This window comes from Anolis carolinensis, unplaced genomic scaffold (genome assembly GCF_035594765.1).
Source record: "Anolis carolinensis isolate JA03-04 unplaced genomic scaffold, rAnoCar3.1.pri scaffold_15, whole genome shotgun sequence".
NCBI lineage: Eukaryota > Metazoa > Chordata > Lepidosauria > Squamata > Dactyloidae > Anolis > Anolis carolinensis.
In genome coordinates, this window is record NW_026943826.1 from 7,846,363 (window position 1) to 7,872,818 (window position 26,456).

At 42.2% G+C, this 26,456-nt stretch overlaps 1 protein-coding gene across 11 annotated transcripts in view; it reads right to left on the bottom strand.

Annotated features, from left to right (window-relative positions):
- The window catches only part of agrn (agrin), a 471,015-nt gene that overhangs the window by 247,860 nt on the left and 196,699 nt on the right, over nt 1-26,456 (bottom strand). For all 11 annotated transcript variants that reach the window (XM_062965817.1, XM_062965814.1, XM_062965810.1 and 8 more), the window contains one exon: nt 21,466-21,513. In XM_062965817.1, coding sequence (XP_062821887.1) covers nt 21,466-21,513 — 48 coding nt within the window. The remainder of the gene's footprint in view (nt 1-21,465; nt 21,514-26,456) is intronic.

Consider the following 26,456-nt stretch of genomic DNA (forward strand, 5'->3'; position numbering starts at 1 on the left):
TTGGGAATAAGTTTGGATTTCAAAATTTTGACTAAAGCAATGAATCACTTCACTCTCCCAAATGGAAAAATGGAAATGCCCAGCCTCGAATAGGTACCTATTAAATCCCATAACTTAGGAGCAGCCACTGAGAAGGCTCTCTCCTGAGTTTTGTCACCATGACAGTGACGGGACCAAGAGAAGACCCTTCCATGAAGGTCTTGACATGGGGAGACTTATATAGACTGGGGAATGCTTTGTCTCAGTTGGCCATGGGACTGCTGATCCCCTCCTTAAGGTTGTTGTGTGTGTTTCCGGGCTGTATGACCATGTTCCAAAAGTCATATGCTTCTGGAACATGGCCATACATTCAGGAAAACATACAACAACCCTGTGATCCCGGCCATGAAAGCCTTCAACAACACATTGTCCTTCAGTGGTTCTCAACCTGGCATCCCCAGATGTTTTTTGGTCTACAACTCCCAGAAATCCCAGCCAGTTTACCAGCTGTTAGGATTTCTGGGAGTTGTAGGCCAAAAACATCTGGGGAACCCAGGTTGAGAACCACTGTTCTTGTTCAATATTTCCTATTGGTAGCAACTCTCCAAGTTCTCATACTGGAGCCTTTTGAGTCTCATCTAGAGAAGTCAAAGCTTGAACGTGTGGTCTTCTGAGTGTAGAGAAGGTGCTGTTTTTGTCCCATTCCGCTGTCCAAAGTTTCGTTTCCATCCCTGGCTCCCTTCAGTGCGTTATTCCACCCCGTCTTTGTATGTGCCACATCACGTCTGCTCATGTCTTCCTTGGCCTTTAATACCAGTCAGGACATTTCACTCCTGTCATTACTGCTGCCCTGAGCTCCAGCCTTCGGTCACTTGCTCTTTTCTCCTCCGAAGTGGGAATGTTTGTGAATATTCTAGGAGTGCTGGCAAGATTGCTTAATACAGATTAATGGCCTTCTTAATAGACTCCATCCACCCCTCTGGTCTCATAGGCCCCGGTGCTTAAGCTGAGAACTTAATAGGGTGACCCTGTTCCTCCCCTGCCAAAGAACCTTTGGAGGGCTCTGTAGTACTTCCAGTTGGCACTTGAGTGATTGTCGGAACACTCCAGGATAATAAAACCAGGACTGAACATGTACATTAACATTTGGAATGGCTCTTCAGATCCAGCAAGAGACTTTCTAATAGGCAGTAGCCCAGATTAATATAGTGCTTCCCAAACTTCTTGATACCCGCGGCAGTTTCCTTCAGGATTAAAATTCAAGGCATGCTTCGTTCTTCAACTCCAGAATACAGGCGGATTTTCGTGATTTGCTCCTAGCTAAGTGGGCAGGCGGGAGCCAGTGTGATGTAGTGGTTCAAGCATTCAACTACAACTCCAGAGACAAGGGTTCAAATTAGACATGTCCAAAAAATCGTTTTGAGTCGTATATCGGAATTATTTCGGATTTTTCTCGCTTTTTGATACGCATTCCGAGACATTGTCTCACAGCAATGTAATTTGAACCATTGTTGGCCCATTCTCTAATTGTCTCTTAATGTTTCATTAATTCCCCCCCCCCCCAAAAAAATTTTTTTTAAATATATTTTTAAAAATATTTTTTTTAAAAAAATTGTTTCTGCAACCTACCTTGAATGGGAGCTTAGCGCAGCCTAACATAGCTGCCGCTCCACGGCCAATCAGAAGCATCCACGATGGATGCAAAGGTGGGGGCTAACGTCCTCTGCGTCCATATGGAAGATTGCCATACAAGCCCGGTGTGTAGCGATTGCGCATGCGCATCCCCCATTTTAGAAACATTTAGAATCATTACGAATTTTTGGAAATATCTGAAATTTTTGGGTGAAAAAATCGGAAATACTTTCTATATCAAAGCGCCAGCGCCCCCTACTTTAGAAACGAGAATTGAAACATTTTTTTTCATTGATTGGACATGCCTAGTTCAAATCTTTACCTGGCAATGAAACCCACTGAGTGACATTGAGCAAATCATTCTCTCAGCATCAGAGGAACCTGGCAATGGCAAACATTTTCTGAAGAAATGGTGCCAAGTGATAACTTGAGGGCACACAACAACAACAACATAATTGGGAAGTTATGGGATAGTTTAGCCATTACAGTAGAGTCTCGCTTATCCAACGTAAATGGGCCGGCAGAACGTTGGATAAGCAAATATGTTGGGTAATAAGGAGAGATTAAGGAAAAGCCTATTAAACATCAAATTAGGTTATGATTTTACAAATTAAGCACCAAAACATCATTTGACAGAAATAGTAGTTCAATACGCAATGCTATGTAATAATTACTGTATTTACAAATTTAGCACCAAAATATCACGATGTATTGAAAACACTGACTACAAAAATGCATTGGATAATCCAGAATGTTGGATAAGCGAGTGAGACTCTACTGTACTATTACTTGGAGTCCAACTGTCTTACATAAATGATCAGCCACTGCCAGAAGGGACAGAGTGATTCATCTATGCTGACGATCATGCCATCACCGCTCAAGCAGGGAGCTTGGCAATGGTTGAACAAATGTTTTCAGAAGCTTTAGGTACTCTTACTGCCTAGTACAAGGAAAACCAGCTTACTCCGAATCCATCTAAAATGCAGATGTGTGCTTTTCACCTTAAGAACACTTACTACAATGCCTCTGGGGAGCGTGCTTACTCCATCAATGTTCAACATTTACACAACTGATCAGCCACTACCAGAAGGAATAGAGAGTTTCATCTATGCTGCTGATCGTGCCATCACCGCTCAAGCAGGGAGCTTGGAAATGGTTGAACAGACGCTTTAGGTGCTCTTACTGCCTATTACAGGAAAAACCAGCTGATTCCTAATCCATCTAAAACACAGATGAGCCACTGCCAGAAGGGACAGAGTGATTAATCTATGCTGACGATCATGCCATCACCGCTCAAGCAGGGAGCTGTTAGTGTGTTTTGTTGTTATACTGTGAAATGTTCAATCAATTGTTGCTGTTGGATTGTCTATATGTGTTCCGGCAAGCTTTCCAGCAGCAGAGGAGTTAATTACATGCCAGCCCTGATTAATTACCTTCAGGGCCAATAGGTCAAGACTTCTGTTTCAACAAGGTGGATGGAACATTCGTTATGAACTGTGGAATGTAGGGAGGTCCTGACTTGCACTGATAAGCCGAGAGGACACGCCATGCTTTGCCCTTGCCGAGGGAACATGTGTCCAGAGAGTGATGGTATTTAGTGTTGTATATAGCTTGTAAATAAAATGTATTGAACCGCTGGGATCAGCAGATAATTTACGACTGAGCTGTCATTTGTTGGTGCCACTTTATCTTGTATGTGGTTTTTTATGACTTGCTTTTATTGTCTGATTGATTGGTTTTATTGTTTTGTTTTTATATTGTTCTGTTCGGGCTTGGCCCCATGTAAGCCGCCCCGAGTCCCTTCGGGGAGATGGGGCGGGGTATAAGAATAAAATTATTATTATTATTATTATTATTATTATTATTATTATTATTATATTATTATTATTATGCCTAAGTGGTCTGACTGATGAGAAGGTGAGACCTGACCTCATCAATCCATCAGGGCAACGGATTTCCCCCTGATAGGAGCTTGGAAATAGTTGAACAGAAGCTCTCTGAAGCTATAGGTGCTCTTACTGCCTATTACAGGGAAAACCAGCTGATTCCTAATGCATCTAAAATTCAAGGTTTGATTGAAATGGGAAATGTACTATTTTTGACCACAACACCCAGAATTCCCAAGCCAGCATATACCTTGGGCATAGTAATACATACAAGAAATGTTTCTTATACCCACTGTTTCGGCTTTGAGCTTTATTCTCCACCTGTAATAGGACTGCATGTATAACATTGTACCTGGAAAGTGTTTTACAGGCCATTGAAATCAGATAGTTGATTGCCATGAGTTTTCCAGGCTGTATGGCCATATTCCAGAAGCATTCTATCCTGATGTTTTGCCCACATCTATGGCAGGCACCCAAGTTGGCCCATGCCTGGTTTAGCACCTTGGATAGCTCCAGTTTGAGATTCACGGCCCCAAGTGACATAGAAACCACCATCCTTCATTGTGGGCACAACAAACAACAAAAATGTACTACTTTTTATTCAAAATGATATGCCAATTGAATCCATGAACGGGTTTAAACCAGTAGGACTAAAATTGGGACAGGTGATCCCATGGACAGACCAGGAACTGGAATGACACTGAATTATTCACGCCTCCCAAGCAATAACGGGAGCACCTAAGGAACAAGAGGAGACCAGGCAGGGAAAATTTACAATGCTTTCATTTCTAATCGGCTAACTGGTCCTTGACAGGAGAAGGAGGCTTGAAAAAGAAACCCGTCTCACCCTCCCGCCCTGGGATGGCCCCGAAAGCCAGCGAGCAACACATTGCAATCCCAGTATTTATGGGACTGACACGAGAGAGAAAGTGGCTTTTCCGATATTTAATTTATCATGCGGTTTCTCTTTCCATCCTGCATCACTCCTGGGGTTATGATGAGGCTATAAAGAGGCATTTGAGCACAATCTTTTCACAGCAAAAACAGGCCGGGCCGGGCTCTTTGCTAGCTAATCTGAGATGGGGGTTGCCAAGGTCTAAAGACCCCCACTCCAAAAGACCTGCCAAAAAGATTCCGAAACTGGCTGCGCAGGTGCAAGAGATACCATATGTGCGATTTCACGGACACCATGTAGAAGAAATAATAAATAAATATATAAATAATAAACTGTGGGAAATTTGGGGCAACAGGGAGAAATATTTCAGTCACTTCCCCCTCCTGGAACTTATCTCCTGCTGCCAAAATGATCAGGACTTGTAGTTGGTGCTTCTATGCTGAAGGCTCGGGAGACTTATACCAGCTAACAGAGAGAATAATGGGGCCTTAGGAGCACAACATGGGGCCTCTGGTTGCGCAGTGTGTTAAAGCGCTGAGCTGCTGAACTTGCAGACCGAAAGGTCCCAGGTTCAAATCCGGGGAGCAGAGTGAGCGCCCGCTGTTAGCTCCAGCTTCTGCCAACCTAGTAGTTCGAAAACATGCAAATGTGAGTAGATCAATAGGTACCACTCCAGCGGCAAGGTAACGGTGCTCCATGCAGTCATGCCCATGGCCCCATGATCTTGGAGGTGTCTACAGATAACGCCAGCTCTTCGGTTTAGAAATGGAGATGAGCACCAACCCCCAGAGTGTGAGTAGAGTAATAGGTACTGCTCCGGTGGGAAGGTAACAGCGTTCAATGCAGTCATGCCAATGGCCACATGACCTTGGAGGTGTCTACGGACAACGCCGGCTCTTTGGCTTAGAAATGGAGATGAGCACTGACCCCCAGAGTCGGATACGACTGGACTTAACGTCAGGGGAAACTTTTACCTTTACTAGGAGCACAACACTTCATCCTGTGATGTACACAGACCAGATCGAGAAAGAGAATAAGAGCACAAGGCACGCTGGAGGCCCGTCTAGCCCAATATTCTCTTTGTAGTGGCTAACCAGTTGACTTTGGAAACCCAAAGCGTGTGTGCTCCATCAATGTTTAACCTTTACACAAATGATCAGCCACCATCAGAAGGGACAGAGAGATTCATCTATGCTGACAATCGTGCTATCACTGCTCAAGCAGGGAGCTTGGAAATGGTTGAAGAGAAGCTCTCTGAAGCTTTAGGTGCTCTTACTGTCTATTACAGCGGAAACCAGCTGATTCCTAATCCATCTAAAACACAGACCAGCCACTTCCAGAAGGGACAAAGAGATTCATCTATGCTGACAATTGTGCAATCACCACTCAAGCAGGAAGCTTTGAAACGGTTGAACAGAAACTCTCTGAAGCTTTAGGTGCTCTTACTGCCTATTACAGGGGAAACCAGCTGATTCCTAATCCATCTAAAACACAGAACAGCCACTGCCAGAAGGGACAGAGAGTTTCATCTATGCTGACGATCTTGCCATCACTGCTCAAGCAGGGAGCTTAGAAATGGTTGAACAGAAGCTCTCTGAAGCTTTAGGTGCTCTTACTGTCTATTACAGCGGAAACCAGCTGATTCCTAATCCATCTAAAACACAGAACAGCCACTGCCAGAAGGGACAGAGAGTTTCATCTATGCTGACGATCTTGTCATCACTGCTCAAGCAGAGATCTTGGAAATGGTTGAACAGAAGCTCTCTGAAGCTTTAGGTGCTCTTACTGTCTATTACAGGGGAAACCAGCTCGTTCCTAATCCATCTAAAGTGCAGACTTGTGCTTTTCATCTTAAGAACAGACAACCATCTTGAGCTCTGAGAATTACTTGCATTGCAGCATACCAAAATACCTGGGAGTTTCTCTGGCACGTTGAGCAGAAGCTCTCTGAAGCTTTAGGTGCTCTTACTGTCTATTACAGGGAAAACCAGCTGATTCCTAATCCATCTAAAACACAGACCAGCTACTGCCAGAAGAGACAGAGAGTTTCATCTATGCTGACGATCGTGCCATCACCGCTCAAGCAGGGAGCTTGGAAATGGTTGAACAGAAGCTCTCAGAAGCTTTAGGTGCTCTTACTGCTCAAGCAGGGAGCTTGGAAATGGTTGAACAGAAGCTCTCAGAAGCTTTAGGTGCTCTTACTGCTCAAGCAGGGAGCTTGGAAATGGTTGAACAGAAGCTCTCAGAAGCTTTAGGTGCTCTTGCTGCCTATTACTGGGGAAACCAGCTCGTTCCTAATCCATCTAAAATGCAGACTTGTGCTTTTCATCTTAAGAACAGACAACCATCTTGAGCTCGGAGGATTACTTGCATTGCAGCATACCAAAATACCTGGGAGTTTCTCTGGCTTGCAAGAAGCACTGCTTGAATATCAAGCAAAAGGTGGGTGCTAGAAATAATATCATACAAAAGCTGACTGGCACAACTTGGGCATCACAACCAGACACAGTGAAGACATCCGCCCTTGAGCTTTGCTACTCTGCTGCTGAGTATGCATGCTTGGCTAACCCCTGGGAACTCAAAGCAGATGAGGACAACAGCATCCATAGGGTCCAACTGGTCAATAAAAGTTCTTGTAGTGGTGGTCTGCCTGCAAGTCATTTCCTACATATGGCAATCTTATCATGGGGATTTTTGGACTTGAAAAGTGAATGACTTGCTCAAAGTTTCTATTTCTTTCTGGAATCCACCACCACTCAGCTTCACTAGATGGCCTCATTTGGTTCTAGTATGAGGAGCGAAGGAGAAAGGTTTCTCGCTATCTTTTTCTGCACACCATGCATAATTTTGCACAGTTCTCTCATGTCTTCATTTCTGCTAAGCCAGGAGTGGACCAAAGGCAGCCCCGGGGCCTGGCTGCCCTTTTTTTTCGAGCCATAAAGGAGGGCAAATTGCTTCTGCTGGAAGCTTTCAGAAGTGGAAATTCAATAGGTTACGGGTCCTCCCAGAACTGTTTAACATTTTAAAAATACTGGAACTGGACTTCTGATAGGGTTGCCAGCTTTTTCTGCAGAGCAGTATGGGACAGGCTGAGGTTGGCTGACAAACCGCCACAAGGTCGGCGGAAGTCTCACAAGGAATCATGTGGAAATCTCAAACCATGACAAGGAGGAGGAGGAGAAACATAAAATATTGTCACCTGTAGCCTGCCTCTTCCCCAGAACTGGCTTGCAATTTAAAACAAGCATAATATCGCAGCATACATCCCAAAGTCAACACTGAAATAAGATTACACTAATCATAACGAAACCTACAACTTAGAAGGATTAAGAAGTCATTAAAATAGCTCAGATGGTTCAGCCCTTTCTTTAACAACCTAACGTTCTCAAATCCAGTTTGCATTTAAATAAAACGAAGGAGGCAGGCAAGGAAGGAGCCATTCTGGTCTCTCCAGGAAGCGAGTTCCAGAGCCCAGAAGAAGCCATGAAAGGGGTCGTGCTGCCACTCAGCCAGAGAGAAGAAAGAGCAGCTCGGAGCCAGCTGCGGACCTCTGACCTGATTGATACGTCCTGACTGCTGCCCAACAAAATGCCCAGAGGCTTGACAGGTGGCTGATGTATGTTCTCAAAAGGTCAAACTGCTGAAAATAGCAATCTTTTTCAAGCCTCCACTAGTTATTTGTTATGCATATAATTCAGATTATGTGTGTGTATTGGTGCACAGTTTTCCTTTATGTTGTGGGAGGGGCTGACCAGATCTGGGATTGTTCAGGACTCAGACTCCATTTTTAGAAACAGTCTGTTTTTAGACACCAGGAGAAACAGTACATACAGTTCGGCCCCTACCAAGAAGCCATGGAGTCATCTCTTTGACACCTGGGTCTGGAAGACTTATCACAAAGTTTCAAGGACTTCTCAGGACTAAATCTATGTTGCAGGAGGGGCTGCAGACCACATGACCAGATCTGGGATTGTTCAGGACTCAGATTCCATTTTTAGAAACAGTACATACAGTTCGGCCCCTACCAAGAAGCCATGAGGTCATCTCTTTGACACCTGGGTCTGGAAGACTTATCACAAAGTTTCAAGGACTTCTCAGGACTTCTCAGGACTAACTCTATGTTGCAGGAGGGGCTGCAGACCACATGACCAGATCTGGGATTGTTCAGGACTCAGACTCCATTTTTAGAAACAATACATACAGTTCAGCCCCTACCAAGAAGTCATGACATCATCTCTTTGACACCTGGGCCTGGAAGATTTATCACAAAGTTTCAAGGACTTCTCAGGACTAACTCTATGTTGCGAGAGGGGCTGCAGACCACATGACCAGATCTGGGATTGTTCAGGACTCAGACTCCATTTTTAGAAACAATACATACAGTTCAGCCCCTACCAAGAAGCCATGAGGTCATCTCTTTGACACCTGGGTCTGGAAGACTTATCACAAAGTTTCAAGGACTTCTCAGGACTTCTCAGGACTAACTCTATGTTGCAGGAGGGGCTGCAGACCACATGACCAGATCTGGGATTGTTCAGGACTCAGACTCCATTTTTTAGAAACAGTCTGTTTTTAGACACCAGGAGAAACAGTACATACAGTTCGGCCCCTACCAAGAAGCCATGAAGTCATCTCTTTGACACCTGGGTCTGGAAGACTTATCACAAAGTTTCAAGGACTTCTCAGGACTTCTCAAGACTATATGTTGCGGGAGGGCTTGCAGACCACATGACCAGATCTGGGATTGTTCAGGACTCAGACTCCATATTTAGAAACAGTCTGTTTTTAGACACCAGGAGAAACAGTACCGTTCAGCCCTGACCAAGAAGCCATGAGGTCATCTCTTTGACACCTGGGTCTGGAATACTTATCACAAAGTTTAAGGACTTCTCAGGACTAACTCTATGTTGCGGGAGGGGCTGCAGACCACATGACCAGATCTGGGATTGTTCAGGATTCAGACTCCATTTTTAGAAACAATCTGTTTTTAGACACCAGGAGAAACAGTACATACAGTTCGGGCCCTACCAAGAAGCCATGAAGTCATCTCTTTGACACCTGAGTCTGGAAGACTTCTCACAGAGTTTCAAGGACTTTCTGACCATCGAATTAATTTCACCTTCACTCCCTCCGAGCGGAGGCCCAATCTGATATCGAGAGTAAACTTTATTGATGGCCAGTTTCCATGAGAAACAGAATCCCAAACATCATCTGTAACTGCCAGCCCTTCTCTCTGATCTCTCCCATCTAAGGCTTATAATTCACCTTGTGTTTCAGCCTGGTGACACACAGACTCAGTGAAAAAACCATCATTCCCCTCAGGCTCTGAGGAGTCAGTACGATGAAGAGAACAGGCATGCAACAGATGGACCGCAACGGTGATCCTCGACATATCCCACCCAGACTCCCATGCAGTTGGCTTAGCTCTTCTTCCCTAACCCTTTCCCCTGCACCATTTGCACTGAATTTGGCGTGCCCTCAAGGCTCACCCACAGCTGGAGGGCACGATTAAAGAAGGCATTCAGATCACCCAAGAGGGTTCCTTGCCTTGCAGAGCGGCAAGGCAGAGCTCTGTTGGTGTGTGTGTGTGTACATGACCCATATTTTTTCCAGCTTGGCTCATTGCTAATTTAAAAGGAACCAGGGAAAGGGAGAAGGAGGGGAGACAGAGAGACAAAACAAAGAAACCTCAAGACGTTTAACCACTCCGAGGGGTTTTCCTCGGTGTTGATGCCATCAGCTTTGGGAGGAAAGGGGAGATCATGGATGGTCACTTCTACCCAAAACAATTGAACATTAATACACTGTTGAAACTTATACCCTTTGTCCATGGAACTTATACAAATCTCCATACTCAATGTAGGTTCACAATACACCTCTCAGGTAGACCAGGCAAAAATATCAACTGGCCTAAGGTTATTTCATAAATGAATGGAAATTTCAGACCAGGGTCACATATGCACAAGACTGGTGTCCATGGTTTCATGTATCCATGCCTGGAAAAATACTGTATATACTCGAATATAAGCCTAGTTTTTCAGCCCTTTTTTTAAGACTGAAAAAAAACCTCCTCAGCTTATACTTGGGTGAGGGTCCTGGTTGGCTTATATTTGGGTCAGCTTATACTAGAGAATATATGGTACATTTATTACTTTTCTGTATTATTATTGGTATTACCACATTTATTATTTTTCTCTATTATTGTTGCTACTATTACATTTATTTTACTCTATTTTAATTGGTATTATTAATACATTTATTATTTCACTCTGATATTATTATTATTATTATTATTATTATTATTATTATTATTATTGCAATTATTATTTTCCTGTATTTATTATTACATGTATTATTTTCCTGTATGTATTATTATTATTATTACATGTACAGTAGAGTCTCACTTATCCAAGTCTCGCTTATCCAAGCTTCTGGACAATCCAAGCCATTTTTGTAGTCAATGTTTTCAATATATCGTGATATTTTGGTGCTAAATTCATAAATACAGTAATTACTATATAGCATTACTGTGTACTGAACTACTTTTTCTGTTAAATGTGTTGTATAACATGATGTTTTGGTGCTTAATTTGTAAAATCATAACCTAATTTGATGTTTAATAGGCTTTTCCTTAATCCCTCCTTATTATCCAAGATATTCGCTTATCCAAGCTTCTGTCGGCCCATTTAGCTTGGATAAGTGGGACTCTACTGTATTTTACTCTATTTTTATTGTTATTATTAATACATTTATTATTTCACTCTGATCTTATTATTATTATTACTGTATTTATTATTTTACTCTATTTATTATTACATATACAGTAGAGTCTCACTTATCCAAGCTAAACAGTCCAGCAGAAGCTTAGATAAGTGAATATCTTGGATAATAAGGAGGGATTAAGGAAAAGCCTATTAAATATCAAATTAGTTTATAATTTTACAAATTAAGCACCAAAACATCATGTTATACAACAAATTTGACAGAAAAAGTAGTTCAATACACAGTAATGTTATGTTGTAATTACTGTATTTACAAATTTAGCACCAAAATATCACAATGTATTGAATACAAAATCATTGACTACAAAAATGGCTTGGATAATCCAGAACCTTGGATAAGCGAGGCTTGGATAAGTGAGACTCTACTGTATTATTTTCCTGTATTTATTATTATTATTATTCTTACATGTATTATTTTACTCTATTATTATTAAAAGGAGACATAAGCACATTTACATTGAAGAAGATGCGAATAATTTGATCAGAGTTGGACAGTCTTATCTTAAATTAGAGCTTGATGTAAATATTCAAAAACATTTAACCTACTGATGCCTCAATTAATGTAATTTTATTGGTATCTATTTTTATTTCTGAAATTTACCACTCTCTGCTTATACTGGAGTCAATGTTTTCCCAGTTTTTTGGTGGTAAAATTAGGTGCCTCGGCTTATATTCGGGTTGGCTTATATACGGTATGCTCTCTTTTGGTATTTCCCAGGCAACTCAATGATATGCTTCTACTGAAAGTCATTCATTCATCAGGGTTTGCTATTAACTGTGGTTTCATGAATCTATGCACATTCCTGGAACATATCCACTCTCAAATCTACCAGCCAAAGATTCCATAACAGGTCATCATGGAGGTTGAAATGTAACAATAACACTACAAAAGTGTAGTACGGATGGGCCTCAGGGCTCTTGTGTTTCAGTCTATAGACTCGAAGGATGCGTGCCATAGATGTGGGTGAAACGCCAGGAGAGAATGCTTCTGGAACATGGTTATACAGCCCGGAAAAATCACAGCAACCCAGTCTATAGACTATTGATATTATTTGCATTGCTTGGCACCCACTAAGACCCAAAGCCTCTATCGGACACAGAAGTTTCCGGCTCTGCAGCAGGAAAGCAGTTTCAGAGATCAAGACACAGAGCAGCATTAATGCTTAACAAGTTGTTTTCATGCTTTGCTTGTAAATAGACCCTGTCAGCAATGCATTCCCCATGACAGACATTTATTTCAAATATCTACCGCTCTAAGTTCATCTGCATAGAGACCACTCCTTCTCTTCCACCTGAAACCATTAAAAAATAAGAACCACTTTCCTCCAGAAGCCCACTAGTTTGATCTCTCGGCTTTGTTCATCCCTCTTTTTATATACATTTTCCTCCTTCTTATGTCTTTTTTATGATAAAAGAAGTGTTACAAGCACTTCAAGTGAATGCGGGACCTCGTTGCCCTTGGTTACACGAAAAGAGAAAGGTAAGGGAGAAAGGGGGGAAACTCTTGCGTCCCACTGGACCGCTATGTTAACGCCAATTGTTCGGAAAATGCGCCAGGTTGGAGAGATGAAAGGGCAAAAGCGAACATTTCAGGCAATCCGGAAAGGGTCTGGAGACCCAACCGGCTCAATTCCAGGGAGGCAGAAATGCACCCCTTGCTTGGCCAGGGACACCCAATGGATAATATTAGATGAGACACACACTCAGCCATAAAAAAAAACTCCATGATATAACTCAGTGGTTCCCAACCTGTGGTCCATGGACAACCAGTGGTCCCCAAGAACTAAAATATGGTCCATGGCCTCACTGTTTACTACACCATTGAAACAAGAGCGACTGGTCTTTCAAAACTCTCTTATAGTGCTGAGACAACGAGCATGTCTGCCTGTCGAGAGGGAAGAGGCTGACTACCGACAAAAGGTGTGACAAGCCTCCTGACTGTTGCTTCTCCTCCTCCCTCCCTCCCCCTGAGTGGAGCCATTCCATGTGTCTTCGCTTTTAGGCCTATACCTGGGGTTATTTGGGGCGCTGATTCAGAAAATTGCATTGGATAGACCACATCAGCTCTAAATTGTTAAATATGGTTTTCTGCCCTTTCATATCTGCCTGTCGGGAGGGAAGAGGCTGACTACCCACAAAAAGTGTGACAACAAGCCTCCTGACTGCTGCTTCTCCTCCTCCTCCCTCCCCCTGAGCGGAGCCATTCCATGTGTCTTCGTTTTTAGGCCTGTTCCTGGGGTTATTTGGGGTGCTGATTCAGAAAATTGCATTGGATAGACCACATCAGCTCTAGATGATTAAATATGGTTTTCTGTGGGCAGCTACTGGGTAGCATATATTCTGTATCAGAAACAAGAGCTGATGTGGTCTATCCAATGCCATTTTCTGAATCAGCATCCCAAATAACCCCTAAACGAAGACACCATGAAAGTTGCATTGGATAGACCACATCAGCTCTAGATTATTAAATATGGTTTTCTGTGGGCGAAGAGATGGCAACTACTGGGTAGCATATATTCTGTATCAGAAACAAGAGCTGATGTGGTCTATCCAATGCCATTTTCCGAATCAGCATCCCAAATAACCCCTAAACGAAGACACCAAGAAAGTTGTATTGGATAGACCACATCAGCTCTAGATTATTACATATGGTTTGCTGTGGGCAAACAGATGGCAACTACTGGGTAGCATATATTCTGTATCAGAAACTAGAGCTGGTGTGGTCTATCCAATGCCATTTTCTGAATCAGCATCCCAAATAACCACTAAACGAAGACACCAAGAAAGTTGCATAGGATAGACCACATCAGCTCTAGATTATTACATATGGTTTGCTGTGGGCGAACAGATGGCAACTACTGGATGGCATATGTTCTGTATCGGAAACAAGAGCTTATGTGGTCTATCCAATGCCATTTTCTGAATCAGCATCCCAAATAACGAAGACACCAAGAAAGTTACATTGGATAGACTACATCAGCTCTATATTATTAAATATGGTTTGCTGTGGGCGAACAGATGGCAACTACTGGATGGCATATGCTCTGTATCGGAAACAAGAGCTGATGTGGTCTATCCAATGCCATTTTCTGAATAACCAAACCACATCTAAAGTTGACCAAAGACTGATTCATAACACTTTTGGTACTAATGTTGGAGAGTGGTCCCTGGTCAAAGTGGTCCTGTCAAATAAAGGTTGAGAACCACTTTAGGGTCTCCAAAAACAAATCCGACACGAAAGTGGCAAAAGCCTTCTCCACTTTTTACACTGGCAAACCCCTTCTCTACCCTCACTGCCCATTTAGAGTTCCAAACAGCCATTCCGCAGCCAGGCTCACATTGCGACATCCCTATGCAAATCCAGATGATTCATCAATTAAAAAGAACAGCTTTGTACAGAAGCAAGGTGACGGGAGGAGGAGGAGAGAGAAGGTGTCTCCCCCTCATGTCCTAAACTTCAAAAGGAATCCTCCTTGAACGCCAGCTCCGCATCTACCATGGCACCAAGGTAGGTGTCAAAGCATAAACAAGTTCCTTTTTCAGAGAGACTATGTTGGGCAGGATGCCCTTTTTAAAATGGGAAGATGTCATTGGGATGGGCTTGATTTTATTAATATTTCACAGCACCAGGATCCAAGCTACACCTACGTTCGTTTTTATTTTTAAACAAGACGCCCTTGGTCCAATTATAGATTAATCACGTGTGAATTTTTTAAAAAAATATCAAGCATCTGTTGCTCTCCTGCTCTTGACAAAAAAGACAGGAATTAGCAAACCATTAATTGGCTGCTGTATTTTTTTTAACATTAGCTCACCAGTAGGTTTTGATGTGAGGATGCAGGAAAAACGTGCCGGCGTATGTATAATTACGAATTTATAAGAAAGGTAGTACAGTAGTCTCATCCAATATAAACGGGCCGGCAGAAATTTGGATAAGTGAATATATTGGATAATAAGGAAAAGCCTATTAAACATCAAATTAGGTCATGATTTTACAAATTAAGTACCAAAACGTCATGTTATACAACAAATTTGACAGAAAAAGTAGTTCAATACACAATAATGCTATGTAGTAATTACTGTATTTACGAATTTAGCACCAAAATATTACGATGTATTGAAAACATTGACTACAAAAATGAGTTGGATAATCCAGAACGTTGGATAAGCGAGTGTTAGATAAGTGAGACTCTACTGTAATTGGAAATGTGGTGTTGGAGGAAAGCAGATACCCGGGACTACCTCAAAAGGCAAGTGCATGGTTTCTAGAGTCTAAATCCATGATGGGCAACCTTTTGCGCTTGGTGTGTCCAAATTCACCAAAAAACCTAGCATGACTTGGGTGGTGTGTCACTTCGAGAAAAAAACCCATAATTTCGCAATGTGTATAGTTTAAATAACAAAAATATATAATTGTAATATATAACTGTATTCAATAAATCAAAAACTATTTACTACCATTATTTCCATGTACAACAATCTATGGTACCTCTTGCAATTTCCACGCTGATTTCTCTCTATTGTAGTTTCAATGTAGTCATGAACAATGAATAATATAATAATAATAATATAATAGTAATAATATACTAATATACTACAATAATCTATATATATAAATGAGTGATGGCATCACGGCGACCCACAAAACAACAAAACTACAGACCCCCCAATCTCGAAATTTCACAACACAACCCATCATCCACGCCTCTAGGTTGATACAACAAAAAGAAAAGAAAAATAAAGTCCTAATTAGAGGGAGAGGAATAATTGCTTTTATCCAATTGCTGCCAGTTTAGAGGGCTAATCTCTGCCCACTTAGTCTCCTAGCAACCAACTCAGCCCAGGGGACAGGTAGACTTAGGCCTCATTTAGGCTTCTTTCACAGATTATCTAATTTGCACTGGATTAGATGGCAGTGTAGACTCAAGGCCCTGCCACACAGCTATATAACCCATTTATAATCTTATATTATCTGCTTTGCACTGGATTATCTTGACTCCACACTGCCATATAATCCACTTCAGTGTGCATTTTATACAGCTGTGAAGAAGGGCCTCATATAATCCAGTTCTAAGCAGATAATATAAGATTATAAATATACAATATACAATTCCTCAATACTTTATTTCCCATACCACCATACTTTGCCACAGCAACGCGTGGCCGGGCACAGCTAGTAATAGAATAATAATAGAATGACATAATGATAATGTAATGTGCATAATTCCCATGGAGTAAACAACAAAACCACTGGACCAAATCTCACCAAATTTGGCCACAAAAGACATTAGTCATCCAATCAATCTGCAGGCGGCAGCGTGTCAGCAAAAATGGCTAGGCGTGTCAGTGCTGACACGCGTGTCATAGGTTGGCCATCACTGGTCTAAATCAAGAAATCAAGTCTACCAAAACAAGGTAAGAAGAATGTCCTGCCCCAGGGAAGTGTGCTTGCTCCATCAATGTTCAACAAAAGGGACAGAGAGTTTCATCTATGCTGACGATCGTGCCATCACCGCCCAAGCAGAGAGCTTTGAAATGGTTGAACAAAAGCTCTCTTGAGCTTTAGGTGCTCTTACTGTCTATTACAGGGAAATCCATCTAAAACGCAGGCATGTGTTTTTCAACTTACGAACAGAGAAGCATCTCAAGCTCTGAGGATGACCTGGGAAGGAATTTTACTGGAGCATTGCAGGATACCAAAATACCTGGGAGTCACTCTGGACCATGCTCTGACTTACAAGAAGCACTACTTGACTATCAAGAAAAAAGTGGGTGCTAAAAATAATAATAAAAATAAAATAATAATAAGAAAGCTGGCTGTCACAACCTGAAGATACCTGCCCTTGCGCTTTACTACTATGCTGCTAAATACGCATGCCCAGAGTGGGATACACTCAACCACGTTAAAACAGTGGATGTGGCTCTTAATGAGACGTCGCATTATCACCTGCGGAGAAATTATACTATTTAGCCGGTGTTGCACTACTTGAAGTAGCAGCCTGTAATGAAAGCTCCAATGCATTGACATCTCCGACCCATCCTCTGTTCAGATATCAGCCAGCATGCCAAAACCTTAAGTCAAGAAATAGCTTCCTAAAATCTACAGAGATACTTGCAGGAACACTTCAGCAAGCAAGAGTCCAAAAGTGGCAGGTTAAAACCCAGAACCTTAATCCATGGCTGATACTAGATGAGAAACTCCTCCCAGGCACACAGAAGATGGGGTGACTGGAAGGCGCTGAACAGACTGCTTTGGCACCACGAGATGCAGAGCTAATCTTAAGAAATGGGGCTACAAAGTGGAGTCCACGGCATGCGAGTGTGGAGAAGAGCAAAACACAGACCACATGCACCATGGAGGACCTTCTCACAGTAACACCAGAGGCACTCCAAGTTGCCAGCTTCTGGTCAAAGGAAATATAGTATAATGCCAAGTTTTTAACTTTGTGTTTTTAAATATATTATAACTGTATCCTCAATTTGCTTCTAACATGATAAATAAGGTAACTAAGCAAATACTATTGGTTCCATTCTGGCTCCAGCTACAGACCTCCAGGTATCACCTTTAGGTTCCATCTTGGCTCTTTGCCACTAGAAGTACGAGGCCCTTCTTAAGCCTAATCCCTCCCTCCCACACTGAAATCCTCTCCCCTCGTTTTAACTTTGTCCTCATCCACGTCAACAACAGAACTCACATCGACAGCCATTCCCTTGGACACGTTGACGTCCTCCAAGAAAGTCTGCTTGCAAAGCAACCCATACTTTCCAACTCGGTTGCTTCGAAAGAGCTTTGCAAAAAGGCTTGTAGGACTTTTCTGAGTCTCGGAAATCCTGATCAAAGCTGTGGCGCAGGCTGGTTAGCAGCCAGCTGCAATAAATCACTCTGACCAAGAGGTCATGAGTTCAAGGCCAGCCCGTGTTGGGGTGAGCACGCGACAATTAAAATAAAAATATAGCCCCTGCTCGTTGTTGACCTAAGCAACCCGAAAGATAGTTGCATCTATCAAGTAGGAAATTTAGGTACCACTTATATGTGGGGAGGCTAATTTACGACAACATAAAAATCACCCAGCCGCTGTTGGAATGAGGAAGTTGATGTTGCAGTGGATGATGAAGCAGCTGCTCCCCTGTGGCCGGAATCAAGCATACCCTCAGGAAGCTGGAGAAGGTTTAAATTGCCTCTGTGTCTGTCTCTGTTCTATGTTATATGGCACTGAATGTTTGCCTTATATGTGTGCAATGGGTGAGAAAAAAGGGTGGAATATAAATACTGAAAATAAATAAATAAATAAATAAATAAATTCCGACAACATAAAAATCACCCAGCCGCTGTTGGAATGAGGAAGTTGATGTTGCAGTGGATGATGAAGCAGCTGCTCCCCTGTGGCCGGAATCAAGCATACCCTCAGGAAGCTGGAGAAGTTTAAATTGCCTCTGTGTCTGTCTCTGTCTCTGTTCTATGTTATATGGCACTGAATGTTTGCCTTATATGTGTGCAATGGGTGAGAAAGAAGGGCAGAATATAAATACTGAAAATAAATAAATAAATAAATAAATAAATAAATTCCGACAACATAAAAATCACCCAGCCGCTGTTGGAATAAGGAAGTTGCCGTGGCAGTGGATGATGAAGCAGCTGCTCCGCTGTGGCCGGAATCAAGCATACCCTTAGGAAGATGGAGAAAGTTTAAATTGCCTCTGCGTCTGTCTCTGTCTCTGTTCTATGTTATATGGCACTGAATGTTTGCCTTATATGTGTGCAATGGGTGAGAAAGAAGGGCGGAATATAAATACTGTAAATAAATAAATAAATTCCAATTTGATAGACCTCTGTTATTCCACCAGCGGTACACTTTGCTATACATGAATTGCACATTTTTACATATAACGTGTATGTGTACAGAATAACCCATGAAAAGTGAAACAGTGGAAAATGTGGTTGTATATAATACGTGTGACTGTGTATATGTACAGGCTCTGGAAAAGCTACTTCTGGCTGGGAAATCCTGGAATATGTTCAAAAGGGTAACTTTTCGAAGCTGTCGATATACATGCTCCATCCCGTAAGAGCAAAGGCAGGTATTATCCCAACCTCTCTCTTGCGAAATGACCTGGACCGACCTTAAGGAAGAAAGCAGGACATACTCGGCCCCTCTCAAACCATCACTGTTTGTCAATGACGACAAGCTTGTTTGTTTCAAAACCCAGAGGCAGCCTATCATTTTGAAAAGGGCCCCAGAAACTCGAAAACAGTGTCAATCTCCCTTCGTCAAGGGGAACACACACGGAACCCATTAACAATTTCTTGCCAGTTCAGTAGGCTCGTAGAGGCAATTTGGTAGAACTGCATATATATATCCTGATATTAGAGCGAAGTGTATGAATGCAAACCACAGCTTGCCAGGGCAGGTGCATAATCTGTGTGGAGAGTGGGTACACTTTAGGAGAAGTGGTGAATTTAAATGAAAGATAGATATTTGACATGCCTCTATACACGGGCCAGTTCGGAAATAAAGTGGAAAGCTTAGTCAGCACGCTCTACTTGCACAGCTTCTTCTCCTGGAACAACATGGTTTTCCAAAGTCTCAACCCAAGTTCCTCCAAGGATTCAATTCATTCTGGGCTCCACTCACATCCCCACTAAGACTCCATGATTACTCCGCCAACCATTCCATCAAGATCTGTCTTGATATATATCGTCTTGAGAGTTTTCCGTTTGTTAGTAAACCTTTTGTAGATAGCCAAACAGGCTTCAGCCTCTTTATTGGTGCCAGTGATTCTTTGTTGATCTTCCGCTGCATGTGTGTTTATCCAAACTACGCGCTCTGACAAGATCTCCTACTGATCTAGCTACCATTGGCTTGGAAGGACATTGACCATAGAGCAGGGGTCCCCAAACTAAGGCCCGGGGGCCAGATGCAGCCCATCGAAGCCATTTATCCGGCCCCCACGGCACAAGGGCAGAAGGAGGTTGGGCTAAATGACCCAAGGGGTCTCTTCTTCTCTTACAACCATTATTATTATTATTATTATTATTATTATTATTATTATTATTATTATTATTATTATTATTATTATTACACAGCAAACAAGATAGACATACTGGATTTCATATCACAAAATCACAAGTCGAACACTTCCCAAACTATTTAGATGTTTGTTATTTTTCCTTAGAAACCAGTCTAGAGTAGACTAGACAGCTCCCAAGCCTTTCTATCTACAATGGAGTTCTTTTTACCTGAGTAAATACTTTTTGAACTTTTATTGAGACTCTGCAGTCCATTGCAATCCTAAACAGACAAAGGCTTCTCTTGCTCGCCCTGTGTAAGTAACTGTTGCATTTGAAAGCTTTGCTTTTACTACTCTGCTGATTTTGGTGGAATCTCCCCCAGAGAGGGTTAAATTGAGTCTAACCACTCAGAGATTACAACACATATCTTCTCTGGAGAATCAACCCTGGGTCAGTGAAAGGCTCAGCTTCTCAATGGAGTGTGAGCACATACAGTCTATCCATGTAAAGCAAGGCTGGAAGTAGGCACACGGGTCTAACTCATGGCTCATCCAAACGCCCACGTTCTAGAGAATCAGGCGGAACAAGACAGGAGAGAGTCACAATGTGAGAGTGGATGAAATGGCCTTCCGCTCTCTTCTTCAAAGCACCCTCATGTGTTTATTTGTGAGATTGGAATTTCAGTGAAGACGGCACCGCCGGAAATGGAGAACATTGAATTCTCCATTGCACACCGAGGGAGAGAGAAGGTGAACAAATGCAAAAAAGGAGAAAATTGTATTTTTGAAAGAGAGTCCTTTTGGAATGTGTTGGTTTCAGACGATTCTCCTTGCAATTAAAAAAAACAAACACATGATTCCAAAGAATACAAAGCAATGAGATCATTTGGTTGCAACCGGGAGGATTCAGAGCCACGAGGAAGATATTTTTAAAACGTTTCGTTTTGCTTTCTAAAGATAGCAAGTTTAAAGCGGGGGGAAATTTCACAGCGTGTGAGCCTACGCTATATCAAGCAAATGAAATGAAGTAAGTGTTTGCTAAATTTGTTTTTGATCTCGCTTTCCCTCCCAAGCATTTCACAGCGCTCTCTAATTCTCCCCTTTACCTCTTTCTAAAAATCAACATCAATCAAATTCACTAGACCTGAGTGAGAAGGAACATATAAGCAAGGCATTGAAATAGATCTCTATGTCAGCAACCCCAAATATTAACTTTTCCAGTGGCAAAAAAAGCGAGAAACATGGAGTGTTAAAGATCTGTTCTGGATCTTTTGAAACTTACCATCCTGAGGGGTTGGCAGCGGCTGCGGGAAGTAGGTCCCTGGTTTGTCTGCAAAGCAAAAGAAAAGAGAAGGTTGTGAATACAGGAAACATCAGTAGCCTTGTGAAACACAAGTCAGATTTCCAGACTGATCTTTACTATTAAGAAATGCAGTTATTATTTTTAATGTAAATAAACCTTTTGTGATTTAAAAGATTGAACCACATGGCACTTCACGCTCTGCTTGCTGTGAGCTGAATGCTCAACTATAAGTATCCCGTTTTTGTATCTTTCCCTCCTAAGCTCTAAATTTTTTACAGCCATATGGCACTTCACGCTCTGCTTGCTGTGAGCTGAATGCTCAACTATAAGTATCCCGTTTTTGTATCTTTGCCTCCTAAGCTCTAAATTCTTTACAGCCACATGGCACTTCACACTCTGCTTGCTGTGAGCTGAATGCTCAACTAGAAGTATCCCGTTTTTGTATCTTTGCCTCCTAAGCTCTAAATTCTTTACAGCCACATGGCACTTCACGCTATGCTTGGTGTGAGCTGAATGCTCAACTATAAGTATCTCTGCCTCCTAAGCACTACAGTCTTTACAGCCATGTGGCACTTCACGCTCTGCTTGCTGTGAGCTGAATGCTCAACTATAAGTATCCCGTTTTTGTATCTTTCCCTCCTAAGCTCTAAATTCTTTACAGCCACATGGCACTTCACTCTCTGCTTGCTGTGAGCTGAATGCTCAAGTATAAGTATCCCGTTTTTGTATCTTTCCCTCCTGAGCTCTAAATTCTTTACAGTCACTTGGCACTTCAAGCTATGCTTGCTGTGAGCTGAATGCTCAACTATAAGTATCCCGTTTTTGTATCTTCGCCTCCTAAGCTCTAAATTCTTTACAGCCAATTGGCACTTCACACTCTGCTTGCTGTGAGCTGAATGCTCAACTATAAGTATCCCGTTTTTGTATCTTTGCCTCCTAAGCTCTAAATTCTTTACAGCCACATGGCACTTCACGCTCTGCGTGCTGTGAGCTGAATGCTCAACTATAAGTATTCTGTTTTTGCATATTTTTGGATGATCTGATGTATTTTTGGAGGTTTTCCCTCACAGTTGTGATCCACATAGTTCAAAGCTGCCTTTCAATCCTACTTTCCATCCTATTGCAGAGCCCTGGGGAGAATTATACTGACCCTCAAGGGGGGATGTTGTGCACCGTCTTCACTGCAGAGTCACAGAAAGAGCATCCTCTAGCATCAGGCCATACTTGCTCTTCTCACACAACCAAAGCAAGCCGTTTCAAACATTAGGAGCCACAAACATCTTTGATTTTAATGTTAAAGCAGGGGGGGAGACTGTAAATGGGAGTAACTGGGTAGCTCCAGAAAGACAATAATGCACTATATTTCTCTTCTCATGCTGGAGGAGGTAAGGGACGAGTGACAGGAGCTGCCCTGGGCAAGCCAATCCATCAAGGTCCCTCCTGGCCTCAGCTGCCACGCAAATCACTCTATTTATTACCTCTCCCGCAGGGCTTCCCAAGACACAGATCCATCAAATCCATTTGAGTTGATTGGTGAGTCGTATTTGGGAAGCAGCCGGCTTGTTAGCCAATAAGGCATGGATAGGATGGCAGGTAAGGGGGAGAGGGTGGCATGCTGGGCAGGAAAGGCAGAAATGGGGCTGGGAGGCCTTCTAAAATAGCTAAGTCCTACCCATGTACTGGTCAGAAGAGAGGAACTGGAAAAGAACACAGTTGCCAAACATGAGATCCCTTTGGAGAGAAAATTTCCAGAATCACAACCTGTTAAGGATGTTCTCTGTAAGTGTATATAGGTGACTCTCAGTTAACTGCCCTCCATGGAGATTGGTAGGTGGCAGATAAATGTAGTTTCTGGTTGCTTGAAAGTTACTATTAAAATAGGCCTAACACTACACCCCATACTATACCATAAACACTCTATTGGTGCAATTGAAAGACAGGAATCAAAAGCAAATAAAGACCAACGTAACTGAACGTAATGCAGTTTTACTGTATTACAAAAAACCTTTGTGAAAGCAGTCTGTGATTTTAGTTTTTGAAAATGCCAATTGCTTGAGTCCTGGTGAACTGGAGGGTGGATTTACACAATCATATAATAGGATTTTGTTAGGGAAAACTCCCAAAAATACAGCAGAGTATACAAAATATAAAAACACAGGATACTTATAGTTGAGCATTCAGCTCACAGCAAGCAGAGCATGAAGTGCCATGTGGCTATAAAGAATTTAGAGCTTAGGAGGCAAATATACAGAATTCTTTCTTAAAGATTACAAGATTTATTTACAATAAAAAACAAGAGCTGCATTTCTTAATGGGAAATAACTGGGTCTGAGCTACTCCAACACCCATCTCTTCAAAGGTTTCAAAGAGAGGGGAAAACAGCGATCACTACATCTCTCATGACACACGAGCAGAGTATACAAAATATATAAAACCAGAATACTTATAGTTGAGCATTCAGCTCACAGCAAGCAGAGTGCAAAATATAAAAACACAAGATACTTATAGTTGAGCATTCAGCTCACAGCAAGCAGAGTGCAAAATATAAAAACACAGGATACTTATAGTTGAGCATTCAGCTCACAGCAAGCAGAGTGCAAAATATAAAAACACAGGATACTTATAGTTGAGCATTCAGCTCACAGCAAGCAGAGTGCAAAATATAAAAACACAGGATACTTATAGTTGAGCATTCAGCTCACAGCAAGCAGAGTGCAAAATATAAAAACACAGAATACTTATAGCTGAGCATTCAGCTCACAGCAAGCAGAGTGCAAAATATAAAAACACAAGATACTTATAGTTGAGCATTCAGCTCACAGCAAGCAGAGTGCAAAATATAAAAACACAGGATACTTATAGTTGAGCATTCAGCTCACAGAAAGCAGAGTGCAAAATATAAAAACAGGATACTTATAGTTGAGCATTCAGCTCACAGCAAGCAGTGTCATCTCTCATGACACACAAGCAGAGAGACATATCTCAAAACGCACAACATACACTAAGATGAAAAAGTAGAAGTCAGTGGTGAATCTGATTCCTAGTCTAGACGTGAAAGGAGCTAAAGGCGCTTGGGGGAAAAGTTGTACACTATAGATAACTCTTTTACAAGTCCGTACTACAACACAAAGCACGCTGAAGAAACACAGCCATGGAATAAACTATCTGCCCCTCCGGAAGCAACCCATTCAGCAAATAAAAAAGCTTCCCTTGCAGCACTGAATTGGAAGTGGGGCAGTGGTAGGAGCAGCAAATAAGGATGACTGGTCTATTTGAGAGAAAAAAATAATGAAGAATTTATGAAACAGAGAACCCACTGCCCTAAATCTGAGGAGCAAATGACACTCCCTATAAAGGAAACCAGCACAGCTGTTGTCATGAAAGCTATGTTGCCCTCTTCCAGAACAACTCTCACAACCCAGACGATGTTTTTAGGTTTGTGCATCTGTTTCGGTATGTCTATACACATACATTCTCACATGCTTCAGCAAGGCATCGATGTCTCTCACACACTCCAGGCTCCCAACCACACCCTGCATTGCTCTGGATCCAGCTGGAGCGCTTCAGGGATTCATAAGAAACAAAGAGGAGTCTAGGAGGGTTTCTCAAGCTTAAAAAGAGAGAATATGAGAGGCATTTCCCATCATCCCCCAACCAGCTGGGCCTTCAATCCGAGCAAGGGCACAGCACAGGGATCCCGCTTCGAATGCTTAGCCCTGGAATTGGCAAAATCTAAGGAAAGACCAAGGTGCCTCTGAGCTCTTTCTTCTATATATATAAAAGAGTGATGGAATCAGGGCACCGGACAAAACAACAAAACGACAAGCCCCCCAACCTTGAATATGACAACACAACCGATCATCCACGGCTCTAGGTTGATACAACAAAAAGAAAAGAAAAATAAAGTCCTAATTAGAGGGAGAGCAATAATTGCTTTTATCCAATTGCTGCCAGTTAGAAGGCTAAGCTCCGCACATAGACCCCCTCTATCCTCACCACTTTCACAGTACACGAACAACCAAATGCATACTAAACATAAAGACAATCATACAACATACATTCAATACCACCACTACCTCAACAATTTCTCACCAACACCCCCAGACAACACCACAGCAACGCGTGGCCGGGCACAGCTAGTCTGATATATATTGGATTGAGGTTCACAAACAAATCTTCAGCAAAGAGTGAACCCCGCCAGCGTTTATTAAGAGCAATGTATTGTTCCTTCCTCAATTTTATGGAGTGATTGAGTATCAAATATTTGTCAGCACGGAATGGAAAAACCAATTGAGAGACTTTTACTCGTGGGCATGATAGAAGAATAACGTGTTGCATTACTTGCTATCTTTCTTAGGACCAATAAGGAAATCGTAGCATCCCTGATCAAAATCAAATGCTTTTAAAAACCCTTTCAGTGTTACTTTTATGCTATTGTACTGCATCTCTGCGCTGCGTTCGGAGAAGTGGGTTTTTACATCCACAAAAGCTCATTTATACACATAATAAAAGTGAAAATGTGTATGTGTGTATGTGGTAGGGGTGTCCGCTTACACAGATAGCCTCCGGCCTCCACAAACAGCTTGAACTCAGCCACCAAACTCGAAGGACATTGCAGGTTACAGCGAGCACATCCCAGTGTTCCTTTCTCTCTCCATTGGTGTTGAATTTGCATGACCCCGCCCACTGCCTCTCCCATAACCCTTTCCTATTCTTTTCTATGGCACACAGCAACTGAACATACTAGAGAGTGAGGTTTGAGGAGAATTCACCATGATTTATAGAACATGTAGGGACTGGGATGTATAGTTCACCTGCCATCTATGAGCACTCTGAACCCCACCAACGATGGATCTGTAACTAACGTGGCACATGGACCCAACACAACCAACTTTGCATACTGGCAGAGTTTGGGGTTATTGACCTTGACATCCAGGAGTTATAGTTCACCCATATGCAGAGAACACTGA